The sequence below is a fragment of the Rana temporaria genome, chromosome 2, assembly GCF_905171775.1.
Source record: "Rana temporaria chromosome 2, aRanTem1.1, whole genome shotgun sequence".
NCBI lineage: Eukaryota > Metazoa > Chordata > Amphibia > Anura > Ranidae > Rana > Rana temporaria.
Window position 1 is genome coordinate 430,803,302 of NC_053490.1, and position 18,228 is coordinate 430,821,529.

The 18,228-nt window shown below is 42.5% G+C and overlaps 1 protein-coding gene and 1 long non-coding RNA gene across 11 annotated transcripts in view; one reads left to right on the top strand and one right to left on the bottom strand.

The window, feature by feature from the left end:
* LOC120927550 overlaps positions 1-16,700 on the bottom strand; it is a 30,439-nt gene extending 13,739 nt beyond the window's left edge. Inside the window, exon 1 of the long non-coding RNA XR_005747098.1 lies at positions 16,428-16,700. This is a non-coding gene — a long non-coding RNA (uncharacterized LOC120927550). The remainder of the gene's footprint in view (positions 1-16,427) is intronic.
* ELN (elastin) overlaps positions 12,341-18,228 on the top strand; it is a 123,024-nt gene continuing 117,136 nt past the window's right edge. For all 10 annotated transcript variants that reach the window (XM_040338300.1, XM_040338297.1, XM_040338305.1 and 7 more), the window contains exon 1: positions 12,341-12,443. In XM_040338300.1, the coding sequence (XP_040194234.1) occupies positions 12,365-12,443 (79 nt within the window). In that variant the 5' untranslated portion in view covers positions 12,341-12,364. The remainder of the gene's footprint in view (positions 12,444-18,228) is intronic.

Consider the following 18,228-nt stretch of genomic DNA (forward strand, 5'->3'; position numbering starts at 1 on the left):
CACCCCGGTTCTTCCTCCAGCTGTCCGGTGCCTTCTCCTTCAGCGCTGAACGTCTATCTTCTTCTTCCGTGCTGTGAAGTATTCTTCTTCTTCCGGGCTGTGACGTCATCTTCTTCACTTCTCCAGATGTTGACACGCCGGCTCTGGGTAGGTACAGAGCATGATGGGACTGTGAGGCCTATATAGGTCCGATGCAAGGCGCGCATCCGTCATTTCAGTGAGAAGAGCCGGCGTGTCAACATCTGGAGAAGTGAAGAAGGATTCATAACAAACGCCGCACACGTGTAGAATTGGCGGGAATCCAAGTCGGATCTCCCGTCGCTTCTATGACGGCTCTGTCTCCATCGCGGCAAGCCAGCTCGGCGCTGGCTCCCGCGATGGGGCTCGTAGGTGGTCAATCTCGCCGAGAAAGGGAGCGAGATTGACACAATATCGAGTTCACCTACTGTAGCTAGACCCTTCGTGTTTCTTCCGTGCGCCGATAGTCAGCGTTAGTACTCACAGAGACAGGACTTAGGAAGGTCATTGGCTTCTCACATTTCTAAATACTGGAAAAAAATCATCATCTGTACTGCAATTATCTGAAATAAATCTGCATTGGATTCCACCTTTATGAGTTAAAGTGGAAGTAAATAAAAAAATATATATATATCTCCTTGTAAGGTTAATTCATAATGTGCTAGTATGCATCACATCCAGTGGTGCACTGTCACTGCTGACAGGGCTTCTATCTTCGCCCAGTCTTTCTTCCAGGTTCGCAGGCTCCGGCCCTTTGAATGGCTGAGCCACGATAATGTCCCTGATAATGTCCCCGCTTATGTCATGTGCACGAGATTCCCTGTTTTCAGCACAGGGCTCTGAAGGAACGGCATTTGCCGTTCCTTCAGAGCCCTGTGCTGTATACAGCGACTCCCGTGAATGCGCCGGTGACGTCACTGGCTGCAGAGGCACTAAATATCTCCTAAACAGTGCACACTTAGGATATATTTATTTTATTTATAGGTAAGCCTTATTATAAGCTTACCTGCAGATCAAAGTGTTGAATGGGACTTTAATGCCACTTTAAGCTGCCTTTGGATGGTGGAAGTTCAGCAGGTGACAATACAATCTGGGAAAACTGCATCTACGGAGGTATGTCACTTTATGAAGAGCCATTTGAAACACATTGAACACACATTGAACTGGACTTTGCTTATGAATATGTTTTTGGTATATTCAGTTTGAGTTGCCCAAGTTTGTGGAAGGCCGTTTGCTGAATGCTTCAAATGTTACTGTATTTTTGAAGGCCTAATGAGATGCTTTGGCAATTCAGTATGTGCATCAGTGCTGTCTCTTGGCCTAGGCCGACAAGGCCCAGGCCCAGTGCGGCACTTTGCGGGGGGCGGCAAATAAGCCGCCCCGCACGAAAAAAAGCCCCCCAACCTGTCCTCCCGAGTCTCGCCTTGCATGGCCGCCTCCCGCACATATACTGTATAATCACCGGCGGAAGGCGGATAGAGCGCCGCGCTGCCTAGCACCACCATAGAGAGCACCACGCTGCCCAGTACCACCAGAGAGACCGCCACACTGCCCAGCACCACCAGAGAGACCGCTACACAACACAGGGTGAGCAAACATCCAGCCGGTGGGATCACTGCTGCTGTTTCGCTGGGTCTAGTAAGAGGGCCTGTCGGCCATTATGCATTACTGATCCTAGGGACTGAGGGGGGGTGACACCATGTTTTACCGCACCAGGTGACATCCGATCTCCTCATAGAGGAGAGCAGGGCTCTGACAGGTCGGTCCCTGCACAGTGAGCAGAGATGGACCTGTCATCCAACCGGCTCAGTGGAGATCAATGGAGCGATCCCCACTGAGCTAGTGGGGTCTGTCAAAACGAATTGACCCCATGTGAAAGGGACCTTAGTGTTATCTCATGAGATAATTGTGGGGTTGGGTGTGGCAAGTGGTAGTGAGTAACTTTTAAGGCCTGGCTAGTGGCTCATGACTTGAAATTTTGAGGCCTGCATTGTACATTCACATTGGTCCCTGCCCCCAAGGAGCTTGCAAGTAGGCACTTGTTACCCACTTTTAATGTACAGAGAGGAAGAGGTGGAGCCTAAAAGGGAAGGCGTGTGGTTTACAGATGACAGGGTAGCTCTTAAACAGAAATGGTTGTGGTCTTGACAGGAAGGGGTGGTCATATTTAAATTAGGGGGTCACAAGTTTAGTCAGGCCTAGGGCAGCACAAAACCTAAATACACTACTGATGTGCATTGATATCAGATGGTGGTAACTAGAATCCTCATAGTCATAACAACAATGTGTAAGGATTTTTATTATTAGTTGTAAAGTTATGACAGTTCTGCAGTACTGTATAGTAAGCAGACAAATATGCAATAAATATACAGTTAAAGAGGAAGTAAACCCCCCCCCTCCCCAAAAAAACGAGGGGAAAAAACCTGCAAGAGAAAGGCATAATGAGCTAGTATGCATAGCATACTAGCTCATTATGTGGCACTTTCCTGATATCGAAGCCCCCAAAGTCCTCCTCATTCCCCGCCGCCATGTCCTCTTTGCAGATACTTCCTGTTTTCGCCGCTCCGGCGCTGTGATTGGCCGGAGCGGCAATGAGGTCCCGGCGCATGCGCAGAAATACGGCATTAACCCTGGTTATGCCAATAAGAAAAACGTTACTTTCAGTGCGCCTGGGCCGTTGTCTACGGCACGCATGCACCGTAGACATCGGCACCTGTAATTACTGTAAATATCTCCTAAACCGTGTAGGTTTAGGAGATATATCTTGCACCTACAGGTAAGCCTTAATCTAGGCTTACCTGTAGGTGCAAGATGTGTGGTTGGGTTTACAACCACTTTACTATAACACAATACAGAACCTACGGTTCTCAAGGAAACACTTAAAAAAAAAAATCAATTACTTGGAAACCAAGCTGTTCCTTGATTTGTAACAGGTAGCTTATTAGGGTTCATGGGAGCACTGAGACTTGTTTGCTTTTATCTTAAAACAGGAGTGCTGAAACAGGCTGGCTGTTAGGGGAAATTACTGCCAAGCTTATTCATTTTTATGACAAGCTAGGGCAGCACCTCCCTTAGCCACCAATCTCTCTGGGTGCTGGCTAGTTTCAGACTAGACCTCAGATTTCACACAGCCCTCAGCTCTTCAATTAAAGTTAGTGAGATGAGAGATGTAAAAAAAAAACTAAAATTGAGCGGCCCCTTATGGAATATATTGAGGGGCTTTGCATGCAAGAGCTTACAACTTGTTAGGGTACAGGGGAGGAATAAAGAGGGTATAACTGCTGAGAGGTGAACCAGCCACATGGGCACCTAGTGCCTTGTTAGAGCCAGCTTTAAGGGTTCTGAGGATGCAGGCTCTTGTACTTTAATGCCTGCATTTTCTTCTTATACTTGAACTTGACCTGAAGAAGTTTTTGTAGGTAAGATATGTATGAGATTTCTCTTCTCTTTTGGAAGAGAAGCGATGGACGGGAATTAAAGAAAATATGCTAAGTGTATTGGTTTGCCATGCTGTTGTAATGGCTACCAACATCATAACATTATTGCAGTGCGGTTGTGGTGGCCTAAAAGTGGCGGATGCTGAGCACAGCTGGAGCAGGGAGAGCAAACTTTTGCACATGCATAACTTGAACAGTCAGGAGCAGCTAGTAGGGGGCGCATTACAGTACTGTAATGTCCAGCCTGTCCTGCAAATGGCAGGATGGAGGGGGTCAAGTGGCCAGCAGTTTTTTGTGGAAAAGAACCCCCCCCCAACAGCTGCATTGGTATTGAAGGAGCTTAACAATGTACAAAATGAGTTGTACGTACTATTCAGGGATATAGAATTGCATTGGGGGGATTGTGGAAAATTTTCCTGAAGGAGAGTTTACAGTGCCTTGCAAAAGTATTCACCCCCCTTGGCTTTTTGCCTATTATGTTACATTACAGCCTTTAGTTCAATGTTTTTTTTTTTTTTTTTTTTTATCTGAATTATATGTGATGGATCAGAACACAATAGTCGGTGGTGAAGTAAAATTAGAAAAATATAAACATAAAACTATTTTTCAGAAATAAAACAATTATAATTGGCATGTGCGTATGTATTCACCCCCTTTGTTATGAAGCCCATAAAAAGCTCTGGTGCAAGTACCTTCAAAAATCACATAATTAGTGAAATGATGTCCACCTGTGTGCAATCTAAGTGTCACATGATCTGTCATTACATATACACATCTTTTTGAAAGGCCCCAGAGGCTGCAACACCTAAACAAGAGGCACCACTAACCAAACACTGCCATGAAGACCAAGGAACCCCCCTAAACAAGTAAGGGACAATGTTGTTAAGAAGTACAAGTCAGGGTTAGGTTATAAAAAAATATCCACATTTTTGATGATCCCTAGAAGCACCATCAAATCTATCATAACCAAATGGAAAGAAAATGGCACAACAGAAAACCCGCACACCAAAACTCACATACTGAGCAAGGAGGGCATTAATCAGAGAGGCAGCACAGAGACCTACAGAGACCTAAGGTAACCCTGGAGGAGCTGCAGAGTTCCACAGCAGAGACTGGAGTATCTGTACATAGGACGACAATAAGTCGTACGCTCCATAGAGTTGGGCTTTATGGCAGAGTGGTCAGAATAAAAAGCCATTACTTTCAACAAAAAACAAAATTGCACGTTTTAAGTTTGTGAAAAGGAAAGTGGGAGACTCCCAAAATGTATGGAGGAAAGTGCTCTGATCTGATGAGACTAATATTTTACTTTTTGGCCATCAAAGGAAATGCTATGTCTGGCGCAAACCCAACACCAAAGAACACCATCCCCAGAGAAACATGGTGGTGGCAGCATCATGCTGTGGGGATGTTTTTCAGCAGTCGGGACTGGGAAACTGGTCAGAGTTGAGGGAAAGATGGATGGTGCTAAATACAGGGATATTTTTGAGCAAAACCTGTACCACTCTGTGTGTGATTTGAGGTTAGAATGGAGGTTCACTTTCCAGCAGGACAATGGCCCCAAACACACTGCTAAAGCAACACTTGAGTGGTTTAAAGGGAAACATGTAAATGTGTTGGAATGGCCTAGTCAAAGCCCAGACCTCAATCCAATAGAAAATCTCAGGTTAAACTTAACAATTGCTGTTTACAAGTGCAAACCATCCAACTGGAAGGAGCTGGAGCAGTTTTGCATGGAGGGATGGGCATAAATCCCAATGGTAAGATGTGGCAAGCTCAAAAAGACTTATCCAAAGCGACTTGGAGCTGTGATTGCCGCAAAAGGTGGATCTACAAAGTATTGACTTTAGGGGGGTGAATAGTTATGCACATTGACTTTTTCTGTTATTTTGTCCTATTTTTTGTTTGCTTCACAATAATAATTATAAAAAAATCTTCAAAGTTGTGGGCATGTTCTGTAAATCAAATGATGCAAATCCTCAAACAATCCATGTTAATTCCAGGTTGTTAGGCAACAAAACATGGAAAATCCCAAGGGGGGTGAATACTTTTGCAAGGCACTGTACATTTTAGGCCAGGGTCTGGAAGCAGGAAGGGACTTAAAAAGGGAGGGGAGTGCTGTAACTGGTTTTCCTAGTGACAACATGGCAGCATAGGAGTGGTTAGTATGCTGCCATGGATTGGCACCAAGAGATGAAAATTAGAGTAAGTATTTGACACAATTTTCAATTTTCCTGGCACCAACATGGCAGCATACTAACTGCATGTATGCTGCCAAGGATTGGTGTCAGAAAAGAAACATCATAGTAAGTATTTGATATATGATAGAGGCTAGGAAAATGGACAGCCGCACTCCAATAGACCTTTCGGCTGTTTTTTATTGTAAAAACAGAACAGAAAATGCACTACAAAAATACAGCAAAAAGTTTTTAGCCATGACTAAGCACTGATCCAGAGTGTGAAACGCGTTGACTGCTATCCCCATTTTTTACTGTATTTTTGTATTCCTTTTTATGTTCTGTTTTTACAATAAAAGACAAATGAAAGGTCTATTGGAGTGCGGCTGTCCATTTTCCTAGCCTCTATCATATGCCTTGTGCATTGCCGGCACCCTTGATTTCCTGAGAAGCCACTGATTGCTCAGCATACCCACCTGGAGCTGTGACTTCCTCTTTCTCCAAGTATTTGATATAATTTTCTGTTTTAAACCAATGAGGAGCCAGGGATTGTACAACAGGCAAAGAAAATGCCAAACAATAAAATCCTTCCAGGCTACCTTCCCAGTGCAGAGGCAAAACTAAGCACCACCCGGTGCCAGGTTCTACTCCCAGCAATCTCACATATAGATAAGTTGTTCTGTTTAGTCAATCTTTCGTTTGCTACTACCATGTTACATAGACAGGGGTTCCCGTGGTTTGTGATCACTTATCGGACAATAAATGGAATCATAATTTGCTGTTTCAGTGTGTAATGAGCAGGCACATTATACAGGAAAGTGCTATGCTATACATTGTGGCAGAGACTTGGAAATTAAAAGATTTGCCATACAGAATTACAAATCTGTTGTTGGATTAAACAAATCAGCTCTTTGCCTGGAGCTGTGCTTCAAATCCCCTACAGCACTCTAAAATGCTTTGCTTTACCTTTGGTTACCCACAGTGCCAATTACTAACATGAATACAGAAGAAGCAACAGCGCCACCAGCCAGTTCTTGAGGAAATCTTTATGCCTTAATGAGAAAAAGTCATCTGACCAAAATTGCTATCACTCCGTCACTTGTGAACTTGAGAAAGGGCGGGGACGAGCAAAACAGACGCTCTAGTTTTCCATGTGTTTAACAAAAAAGAATAATCCCCTCATTTTGGAATTATATAAAATGAAATACAAGAAGGTTACAAAACAGACAGTGTGTTCTATTAAAGAATAATTCACAGATATATCTGTGTTTAGATCCTAAATGGCTTACATTTATACAACATGGTACAATATATGAGATTTTAAAGGAATGTAACCACATTTTTAACACTGGATGTTAACTCTCTGCACTCTACCAAACACCTTTTTATATTCCTAGCAAACATTTGCTTAAAAAACAGGGATTCATAGTTTGCACACTATATATTGCTATACATGTTTAAGCTGGCCAAGTGCATCGTAGTGATCCCACTCTGGCCAGTACATACCCTACTTTTCAGATTGCCAAACTCTTACTTTCAAATAGCATACTCTAAGGCCTCGTACACACGACCGAGAAACTCGACGGGCGAAACACATCGTTTTGCTCGTCGAGTTCCTTGTTAGGCTGTCGAGAATCTCGGCAAGCCAAATTTCTCCATTGCCGTTGAGGAAAATGAAGACATGCTTTCTTTTTGGCTCGATGAGATCCTCGACAGTTTCCTCGTCGAAAAGTGTACACACGACCGGTTTCCTCGGCAAAAAAAAAAAACAGCAAGTTTCTTGCTGGTTTTTGCAGAGAAACTCGGTCGTGTGTACGAGGCCTAAAGCCCTGTACACACGGGCCAGAATCTTGTCAGGAAAAAAACTTTGTTTTTCCTGATGATACAGACACTCCTTTCAAAAGAACCGTGGTTCTTTTGAAAGGCAAGAACACGGTGACGTCATCGCCGTACGACGAGCAAGCGCTCGTCACATTCGATGCCGTCGCCGCCATCTTGCTGCACCCTACCTATGCCTAGGAATCTACCGTGCATGGGTCAAAGTCATTTCGAGCCTGCACGGGTTTCCACGGTGACAGGTAAGTATACACACTCTCGGGTTTCTCGGCAGGAAAACACTGCCGAGAATCACGACGAGAAAATAGAGAACATGTTCTCTATTTTTCTCGTCGAGATTTTTGGCAGTTTTCTTGACGAGAAACCTGCAAGCCTCCTACACACGCCTGGTATACTCGGCAAGAAAGCTCTGCCAGCAGTTTTCTTGCTGGTTCTTGCCGAGTAAACCGAGCGCGTGTACGAGGCTTAAGACAGTGTTTCTCAACTTCAGTCCTCAAGTACCTACAACAGGTCATGTTTTCAGGATTTCAGACGGCTGTGGTAATTACTAAGGCAGTGAAACTGATCAAATCACTTTTGCAAAATAATTGAAAACCTGAAAACATGACCTGATGGGGGTACTTGAGGACTGGAGTTGACAAACATTGCTCTAAGAGCATGGGTACAAAGTGATAATATGGAGCAAACAGACACAGCTGGAGGGGAGCTACAGACCAAGGTCCAGTGATGCACATCCACTATGGGGAAGCGATAGGGCTGCCACCTGTTCGGGATTCACCCGGACAGTCCGGGTTTTGAATCATGTGTCTGGGCTGCAGGTGGACTGAATCCCGGACACCTGCATTCAGATTCAAAACCTAGACTGTCCTTCATTATTCAGACAAGAATGTGGCTCGGAACAGGGGTGACAAGTAGGTGAGGGGGCGCTTTGCATGACACATTACTGTTCTCTTTGGAGCACCCAATGGTGTCCCAGATCTGTTACAATTCTTTAGTGTATATTCAAAAAAAATTCTATGGTGTTTGGGTTTGCTTGAAGAAAAAGTGGCAACCCTAGAAAGCGATCTACTTTTCAGAGAGTGGTAATAGCAGGAATTCAGGAGACCATACTTTCACTGCCTGTTTTTTCTTTTCTTTTTTTTGTGCTGAATGACATTTTTTTATTGCAGGACCACACCGCAAATGCAAACTAAGCGTTGCCCACAATTACTTACAAGGGAGAGTATAACAGCTGGTACCACTTGTCAAAGTCTGCATGTAGCAATAAAATTGCATCGTGGCCATAAAAATGTGTACTGTGCCAAGCGGCACCATGTCCACTTCTGGGTGGGGGAGTGATAAAAACATGGATCAACCGTCTGCTTTTAATGCCCTCAGCGGCCCATGTGAAAGGAGTCTTAGAGCGTAAAAACTAAAAGGGGCATTTCAGAGGTTACATACTATTGTCCCCTTCATATGGGTTTTGTCAGTACTAAAAGAAGGATCTAGACCAGGGGTCTCCAAAATTTCAAAACAAAGCGCCAGTTTACTGTCCTTTAGACTTTAAAGGGGCCGGACTGTGGCCATTGGAATCAGAAATAGTCCTGGTGTCCGTGAAAGTTAACAATGCATCTTTGGTATTGGAGGGGGGGGGGGGGGTAGGGTCCCATTATTGGTGTTAGTGAGCAAAACAATGCCCAATCGCTGGTGTCAGTGGGAGGAATAGTGCCCCATCATTGGTGTTAGTAAGAGAAATAGTGCCGCATTGTTGGCGTCAATGGGAGAAACCATGCCCCATTGTTGGTGTCAGTAGTAGGAATTATGCCCCATTGTTGGTGTCGGTGGGAGGAATAGTTTACCATTGTTGGTGTCTGTGGGAGGAAGAGTATCTTTTATCAGTGGAAAGAAAAGTGCCCCAAGGGCCAGGTGAAGGCAAGCAAAGCGCCGCATCTGTCCCCTGGGCCACAGTTTGGAAACCACTGATCTAGACTCAGAAAGAAAACCAGAAAGGAGATGTGGATGCAGCAAAGCTTTGTTTGGGACAGAGCACCACACACTCCTCATCTTCCATTAACCTTCATAGTCTGGAAGATTAAGCTACTACTACTACTACTTTCCTGGTTAGGATTTGCTGCTTCCTAAATCACCTCTCTACTCATTTAACAGACGTAATGCTGGTGCTGCTTCATTGTCAAGTAAACAGACTGGAAGTAGAGAAGTGACATAGAAAGCTCCAAGGAATAAAGTAAGTATGCCCCATGTGGGGAAAAAAAGTATGCCTGGGTGTGCAGTGTGGCAGATGTGTGTAAATCTTAAGACTGGCTGAACTAATATACCAATGGAGTTCTGCTTTAAAGAATATGTAAACCCAACTATTCATATTCCTGATATGGCTGCTGTACCATGTACTTGTATAGAAAAAAGGATCCTGTTCTCTTTTTAATGCTTCCTGTGTATAAAATCTCTAATGTTTATGCCAGTCCCTTCTGCTCTCTTGATAAAAACTGACCATACCAGACATGAGAGCACAGCAAGGTTAGATCGCTAGCTGTGCTGTGAACTTAGCCTGTTCTCTGTCAATAATCAGACCTGTGCTGACAAGCCCCCCCCCCCCCCCCCCTGCATAGCCATTCACTGGGAAAATCAGTGTACTGCTGTTTCTCCACCCATACCTCTCTGAGCTCCTTATGTAGCTTAGAACAGAGATGTTGTGATAACTTATAGAAAAGGGGAAAACGTATTTACAATGTGTTTTATATGTATACACAAATGTTTTGTCTTTCATTTCTATTCTAAACGGAATGGATTGTTTTACAAGGTGATGGTGTACATATATTTTAATGTGTTACTAAAGCCACAACAGTAAAATAAGTCTGTATATGCAGTGAAGCATTATTGTTATACTAACTGTGGAACCTAAGGGATAATGCTGCACATTGTGTAAAAAGGCTGCGTGATCCTGTCTTCTATGATCCCCCCCTTTTTTTACTATCCCCAATCCATTTGCTGATAGTACAGAGCCTTGGAGGCACTCTGCACATGCTCAGCTTGGTGTGTACTGCTAGAGCAGGCATATGCAATTAGTGGACCTCCAGCTGTTGCAGAACTACAAGTCCCATGAGGCATAGCAAGACTGACACAGCAACAAGCATGACACCCAGAGGCAGAGGCATGATAGGACTTGTAGTTTTGCAACAGCGTGAGGTCCGCTAATTGCATATCCCTGGGCTAGAGAGTTTTACGTTTTGGGGAGGGTGCATGTGATCAGCACAGGGCTAATCAGCACTGTCCAGACAGAGGGTAAGGGTCCTACAGCCTCAAAGGACAGTCAGAGGAAAATGAAAACTCCTCCTACAAGCATTAACCATTGCTTGGCCGGACACGGATAGAAGTCATAAGACTGCTATATACTGCAGATTTAGCAGTTTATATTTACTAAAATAATTGCATTTCCATTTTCTGTGTACTGTGGGAGACCAGATATAGTGAATGCAGGGTCCGGGGTTTAGTAACACTTTAAGGAGCCTGTAGTTGTTGAACAAGCACCTAAATGCAATGCTTTTTCTTCAGTGGCTTAAATAAGACAATATTGGCTTTCTGTTAGCACTTTGTGCCACTGCACATATTTTGTGAAGGAACATGTCACTTTAAAGTTAGGAAAGACTTTGCACTTAGCATCACCTGGGCCTTGTAGCGGCCACGTGAGTTGCTATGGAAATAGCAAGCCTCTGATTTTTATTCAAGGCCCCGTAATGGGAAGCGTAGGTCATGTATTCCTCTTTCATCCAGCCATAAATCTGCTCATAACTCATATGTAACCTTACAACACTAAGCATTTTATCCCACATATGGCGGCCTAAGCTAGACATATAAAACAATTTGAAACATAACGGAGCTGTTGAACTTGTGTGATAATGGGATGTTAAATATTATGAGGTTCTTGCTATCCTGCATTACCTTTTGCCTGTATTATTAGAGACAAGCAGTGTTGGCAATTTACCATGTCCGTTTAAAACGGTACGTTAATCCCACAAACAAGAATTACACATTTGTAAAACATTAAGCAAAAAAAAAAAAAAACTCTGCATCCATTTTTCCATTAATAGAAAAAGCGCTAATTGCATTTTGTGTTTAATTGAAAGCGATCATCATGGATACTGAGTCAAGTCTGTTAGAGGATTTTGTACCTGATCTCATCTAACTGCTTGAAGTCATTATCAATAACCTGCACAACGTGTAACAGGTCTTGGAGAAATTTTTTTTATTTAAAGTCCCAAATTTCATTTTACAGTAGGAAAGTCCTATAACTTGGAATCTCAGTGCCCGAGATTTATAGTTTCACAACTTGATATTCTCAGATCATGAAAGTGAAGGGTTTTCTTTTCCCATAACCGCAGACGTTCATACATGCTGGAAACAATCTGCTTAACACACAGTCTTCTCATCTTTCCCCCGAGCACGTCTTGCACCTGCACTCCAAAGTAACGGGATGAGTTCATTGATAAAACTGGATGCCTTTTTGCCCCGGCACAGAGCTAGCAAATGAACTTGATAAATCCCCCGTGAAGCCAGTGGAGGGACAGACAGACAAACAGAGAATGAGAGAGACAGATAAACACAGAAAGGAGAATTCTACACCCCCCTCTCCCTGGCTCGGCTCCCATGTCTATTTCAGCCAGAATTGCAGAACGTCAGCCAAGAAAAATGAAAAAAAAAAAAGAAAAAGGAAAAAAGGAAACAAAACAAAATAAAATATTCCCCCTCCTCTCCCAATATCAAGGGGGGGGGGTGTGGGATGGGGCTGTTGGCACTGTTAGAATGACGTCGTGTCTCTTGCTGCCCCTCCCTCATTGGGGATGTGAGCTGAGCGGCGGGATAAAACCCAGCATGTGTGAGGGGACGGGGGCATTGTGAGACATGGAGAGCATACGGCCTGCCGCTCCACTGCGGAGCATCATCCTGCTGCTCGCCTTCTGCCAAATTACTCTGCAGGGAGGTGAGTTGCTTTGCACTGCAGTGCACTTTATTCTAATTCTCTACATATCCACCTAATGCTCTGCATTTCACTTTCTTATGCACACAAAGCTTTTCCTTGAGTTATACTTAAAAGTAATTTTTGCTAACAGGCAGGACATCTTTAGCACTGACTTATCAGACACTAAACACAATTTCAGGTTATTCTTCCATGTGCAAACACCTGTTACACATATTCTTTATTTTTCATTGCAATGCATATTAAAGTTTATTGAAGCCTGCACAGGTTTATAACCCAAATCAGCCAATCAGAATTCATTAAACCGTAGACATGGTTGCTCCTAGAACACACTGTAGAATAGGTAAGTACAAATCCTATGTCGAAGATGAAATGACATATACATGACCCATAGCAACCACCAAGTCATATTTTACTGAACTCACTACAGTAAGCTGAAATCTGATAGGTAGTTGTAAGCTAATGGGCTTTTCACATATAGGGATAAGTCTTTGCATTACCTTTCTAATTGAGGGATATGATCAGCATCACTAAGACTAACACTATTAGATTTTCTGTATGTTTGTGTCTTCAGATTTACCAAAACCATGCAGTGTAAGGGCCTGCCTGATTGCATACAAATTGAAATTCTTATGGTTTGACCTCATATTACATGGTTTTGGTAAATCTGAAGACAAAAATCTGCAGAAAATGTAATAGTGTGTATGAGGTCTAAGCAGCAGTACAATCTTCTAGCCTATAAATATTCTATTCTATATATATTCTTTTAGCATCTTTAGTGCTACACATCGTACCTTATAGAAATCATGTCCTGACCTCTGCAGAGTGCTATGACATGTTTCAACCAGCCCTGCAGGTTATCCCCACTATACTTAGAAGCATCCTGCTCTCTCACACTGGTCCTCCCGATATCCTCCTGCCGCTCCCACTTCAGCTACTCATACACACAACAGGATCTTACAGCTGAGGACAGGGGATAAGCCAGAGCTTGACTCTTGGAGTAACTAATGTTTTTACAAACACATGTGAAAACACTCAGTTTACACATGAAATTGATATTCCCAAGCAGCGTAAAGAATCCTAAACAGTACGGGGCCCTGTGAACAGAACACAGTACCTGTGTGAGATGAAAGGCTTGCAGTCATATATACTTGTAGACACATAGCAGGTACTTTTCTGGCTTTTAACCCCTGGAACTATTTACTGTCAGAGGCTTAGAGATAGAAATGTGGCCAGTTATTTGCAAAGCCAACTAGGTAACTCCAAGCTAATCAAGAAAAGTGTCAGCAGATGTTTTAGTTGTATTCTTTATGTAGCTGTGCCTATATACTATACCCATGCCTATTAATGACTGGCATGTCCAAGTGAGGCGTAACACTCCGCATGAGCTTATACACATTTTTAATGATATAAAAACTATTCTGTAACACCCAACTGGTATCATCAAGCTTATCAAGAAAAGTGTCAATAGATGTCTTTGTTTTATCCTTTCCATAATTGTGATTAACCACTACACACTTGCCAATAATGACCAGTATGTCCATGCATGTTGTGACAACCTATATGAGTTTATACACCTTTCTAATGATATACAGACAGTATTCGGTAACACCCACTAGGTAACACCAAATTGATGAAGAAAAGTGTTTATTGGTAACACCAAACTAATCAAGAAATGTTTCACAAATGTCTTAAGCCCCATACACACTATCAGTTTTCCTGAAGGTTTTTCTCTTCAGGTTTACCAAAACCATGTAGTGCAAGGGCCTGCCTGATTGCATACAAATTGACACTCTTGAGGTTTGACCTCATATTAGATGGTTTTGGTAAACCTGAAGAGAAAAACCTGCAGGAAAACTGATAGTGTGTATGAGGCTTTAGTTTTATCCTTCCATAATTGTGACTATCTACTGCACCCTTGCCTATTAGCTTATACACCTTTCTAGTGATATACAGACAAGCTTCTGTAACACCCAACAGGTAACACCAAACTGATCAAGAAAGGTGGTCAACAGACGCTTTAGTTTTATCCTTTACCTAATTGTGACTTTCTACTACACAATTTCCAATTATAGACTAGTATGTCCAAGCATGAAGTGACAACCTACATGAGCCTATACATTTTTGTAATAATGTACAGACATTATTCTGTAGCACCTTAGGTTACGCTAAGCTGATCAAGAAACGTGCCTCAGTTTTATGTTTTATGTAGTTGACATCTAACAAACACTCACTAATTAATGACAGGTAATGTTTATGCATGGTGTGATAACCAACACCAGCCTTTACACCTTTCTAAACGATATGCAGGCAGCATTCTGTATCACCTAATATGTAAAACCAAACTGATCAAGAAAAGTGTCAACAGATGTCTCAGTTTGATCTTTTATGGCATTTTTGTCTAACAAACCTTTGCCAATTATTGACTGGTATGTCAATGCATGGTGTGACAACCTGTGTGAGCTTATACATCTTTCTAAATGATATGCAGACAGTATTCTGTAACACCGAATAGGTAAAACCAAGCTGATCAAGAAAAGTGTCCACAGATGTCTTAGTTGTATTCTTTCCATAATTGTGACTATCTACTGCACCCTTGCCAATTAAGGACTGGTATGTCCATACATTGTGTAACAACTTATATAAGCTTACACACCTTTCTAAATGATATGCAGACAGTATTCTGTAACACCAAATAGGTAACACCAATCTGATGAAGAAAAGTGTTCACAGATGTCTTAGTTTAATCCCTTCCATAATTGTCACTACCTACTGAACCCTTGCCAGTTAATGACTGGTAAGTCCATGCATGGTGGGGCAACATATATGGGCTTATACACCTTTCTATGATATACATACAGTATTCCATAACACCAAGCTGATCAGGAAAAGATTCAGGAATGTCTTAGTTGTATCCTTTCCATAATTGTCACTACCTACTGCACCCTTGCCAGTTAATGACTGGTAAGTCCATGCATGGTGGGGCAACATATATGGGCTTATACACCTTTCTATGATATACATACAGTATTCCATAACACCAAGCTGATCAGGAAACGTTTCAGGAATGTCTTAGTTGTATCCTTTCCATAATTGTCACTACCTACTGAACCCTTGCCAGTTAATGACTGGTAAGTCCATGCATGGTGGGGCAACATATATGGGCTTATACACCTTTCTATGATATACATACAGTATTCCATAACACCAAGCTGATCAGGAAAAGATTCAGGAATGTCTTAGTTGTATCCTTTCCATAATTGTCACTACCTACTGCACCCTTGCCAGTTAATGACTGGTAAGTCCATGCATGGTGGGACAACCTTTATGAGCTTATACACCTTTCTATGATATACGTACAGTATTCCATAACACCAAGCTGATCAGGAAAAGTTTCAGAAATGTCTATGGCCCCATACACACGTCCGAGGAACTCGACGGGCAAAACTCATCGTTTTGCTCGTCGAGTTCTGTGTGAAGCTGCCGAGGATCTCGGCGAGCCAACTTTCCTCATAGTACAACGAGGAAATTGAGAACATGTTCTCTATTTGGCTCGACAAGGAACTTGTCGACTTCCTCGGCCGAAAGTGTACACACGCCGGGTTTCTCGGCAGAATTCAGCTCCGACCGAGTTTATGGCTGAATTCTGCCGAGAAACTCGGTCGTGTGTACGGGGCCTTAGTTGTATCCTTTCCATAATTGTCACTATCTACCGCACCCTTGCCAATGAATGACTGATATGTCCACACATGGTGTGACAACCTATACAATAATGATATATAGAAGACAAGGATAGATAGATAATAATAATTGATTAAAGACACAACAAATAGAAACTTTTCCTCAGTACACAAACAACTCAAAAATGCACATACTTGTAAATCTTAATCACCATCATTCCTTCTTGATAATTTAGTCTTGTCCATAAAACAGATTAAATGTACATGAGAAACCGAGAGTTTAGAAAAACAAACAGATCACACCTACCTGTTACCTCTAGCACTGCACATCTTCTTGGATACCAGTTTAAAATAAGCAAATTATGTCTTTTAAGTCCAAAAAACACATCTGATGTATCAGGAATGTTGGCAATTCACTTAGCAGAGTTTAGGCACAGCATTAAGTCAGTTGATAAAGTTGTAGAATGAGTCGAATGCTATAGCACGCATAGAGGGCTGGATCTAGTCACTAGAGGAAGCAAGTGTATGAATCACTGCCAAGTTTACATGGATAGAAAGTGCATTTGAAAGTGAATTTCACAGTGATTTACAACGTATGTTTTGTTTATTGGACAAAGCTGTGCAGGCTGGAAGGGTTGAAATGTACATTTCACACTAATTAAGGATGATGTCATTTCGTAGATATGTATTTCTTACATGTAAACATATTTCACACTACGGGGAAGTCTTATGTAGAGACCACTTAAAGAAGAATTCTAGATATTTCAAATAAACGTGTTATATAACACAGGCGCGTTTAACCTTTGCAGTTTATTTTTAGAATCCTATTTCTTTTATGATATATGATGCCTCTGACTGCTAGTTTAAGAAATTGATGTAAGCACATGAGATACGGTCATATGGGTGCAAGCAACAATTATGATATGCTTATAACATGCTTTATTGTAAAGGAGACAGACCATGAAAGCTGATTTTTGATTGCTATGGGTTGCTGTGGGTTAGTTCAATGCGATGGGGTTGATTTACTAAAGGGAAATATGCTGTTCGCTTTGCAAAGGAATCTTCCCTTAGCTTAGTGAATGAGGTTCTGGGTGAAGCTCTGCTGACTTCCATCATCAAATCATGTGCAAACAACAGTTTTTTTTTATATTTTCCTTGAACAGGATTGGGTACGCTTTGCAAAGTGGATTTTCATCACATTCATGCCTAGAAAATTCCCCTGCACATTGAAAGTGGCAACTCCCTTACAAAGTGAAAAGCCAGTTTGCTTTAACCACTTGCCTACAGAACACTTTCACGCCCTTCCAATTTTCAGCTTTCAGCACTGTCACACTTTGAATGACAATTGCGCAGTCATGCAACGCTGTAGCCAAATGATTTTTTTTTACATTTTTTTTTACACAAATAGGGCTTTTTAGGTGGTAATTAATCACCACTGGGTTTTTCTTTTTTTCTCCACAAAAAGAAAAAATACAGAAAATGTAAAAATGTTTTTTTGTAAATAAGTATATTTGTCTCCTTCACCAATGTGTGCTGATGAGGCTGCACTGATGGGCACTGATAGGCTGCACTAATGGGCACTGATGGGGCAGCACTGATGAGATGGCACTGAAGGGCACTGAAGAGTTGGCACTGATGAGGAGGCACTCATATGCAGCACTGATGGGCACTGATAGGTGACACTGATATGCAGCACTGATGGGCACTGATAGGCGGTGCTGATGGGCACTGATAGGTGGCACTGATGGGCACTCATAGGCAGTATATGGGCAATGATGGATGGCACATATAGGCAGCACTGATAGGCAGCACTAATGGGCACTGGTGGGTGGCACTGATGGACACTGATGGGCAGTACTGATGAGCAGGCACAGATGGGCACTGAAGGGCAGCACTGATTTGCATCACTGATGGACACAAAATGGCCTAGCTGATGGGCACAAATTGGCATCACTGATAGTCACAGATTGGTGTCACTGATGGGCACAGACTGGCATCACTGCCCTGATTATCTGTACAGGTCTCCCCTGTGAGGAGATGCCAGTGATCAGCTCTCCTCTCCTCACACACTGTCAGTGTGAGATGAGGAGAGCCGAATACCCGCACTT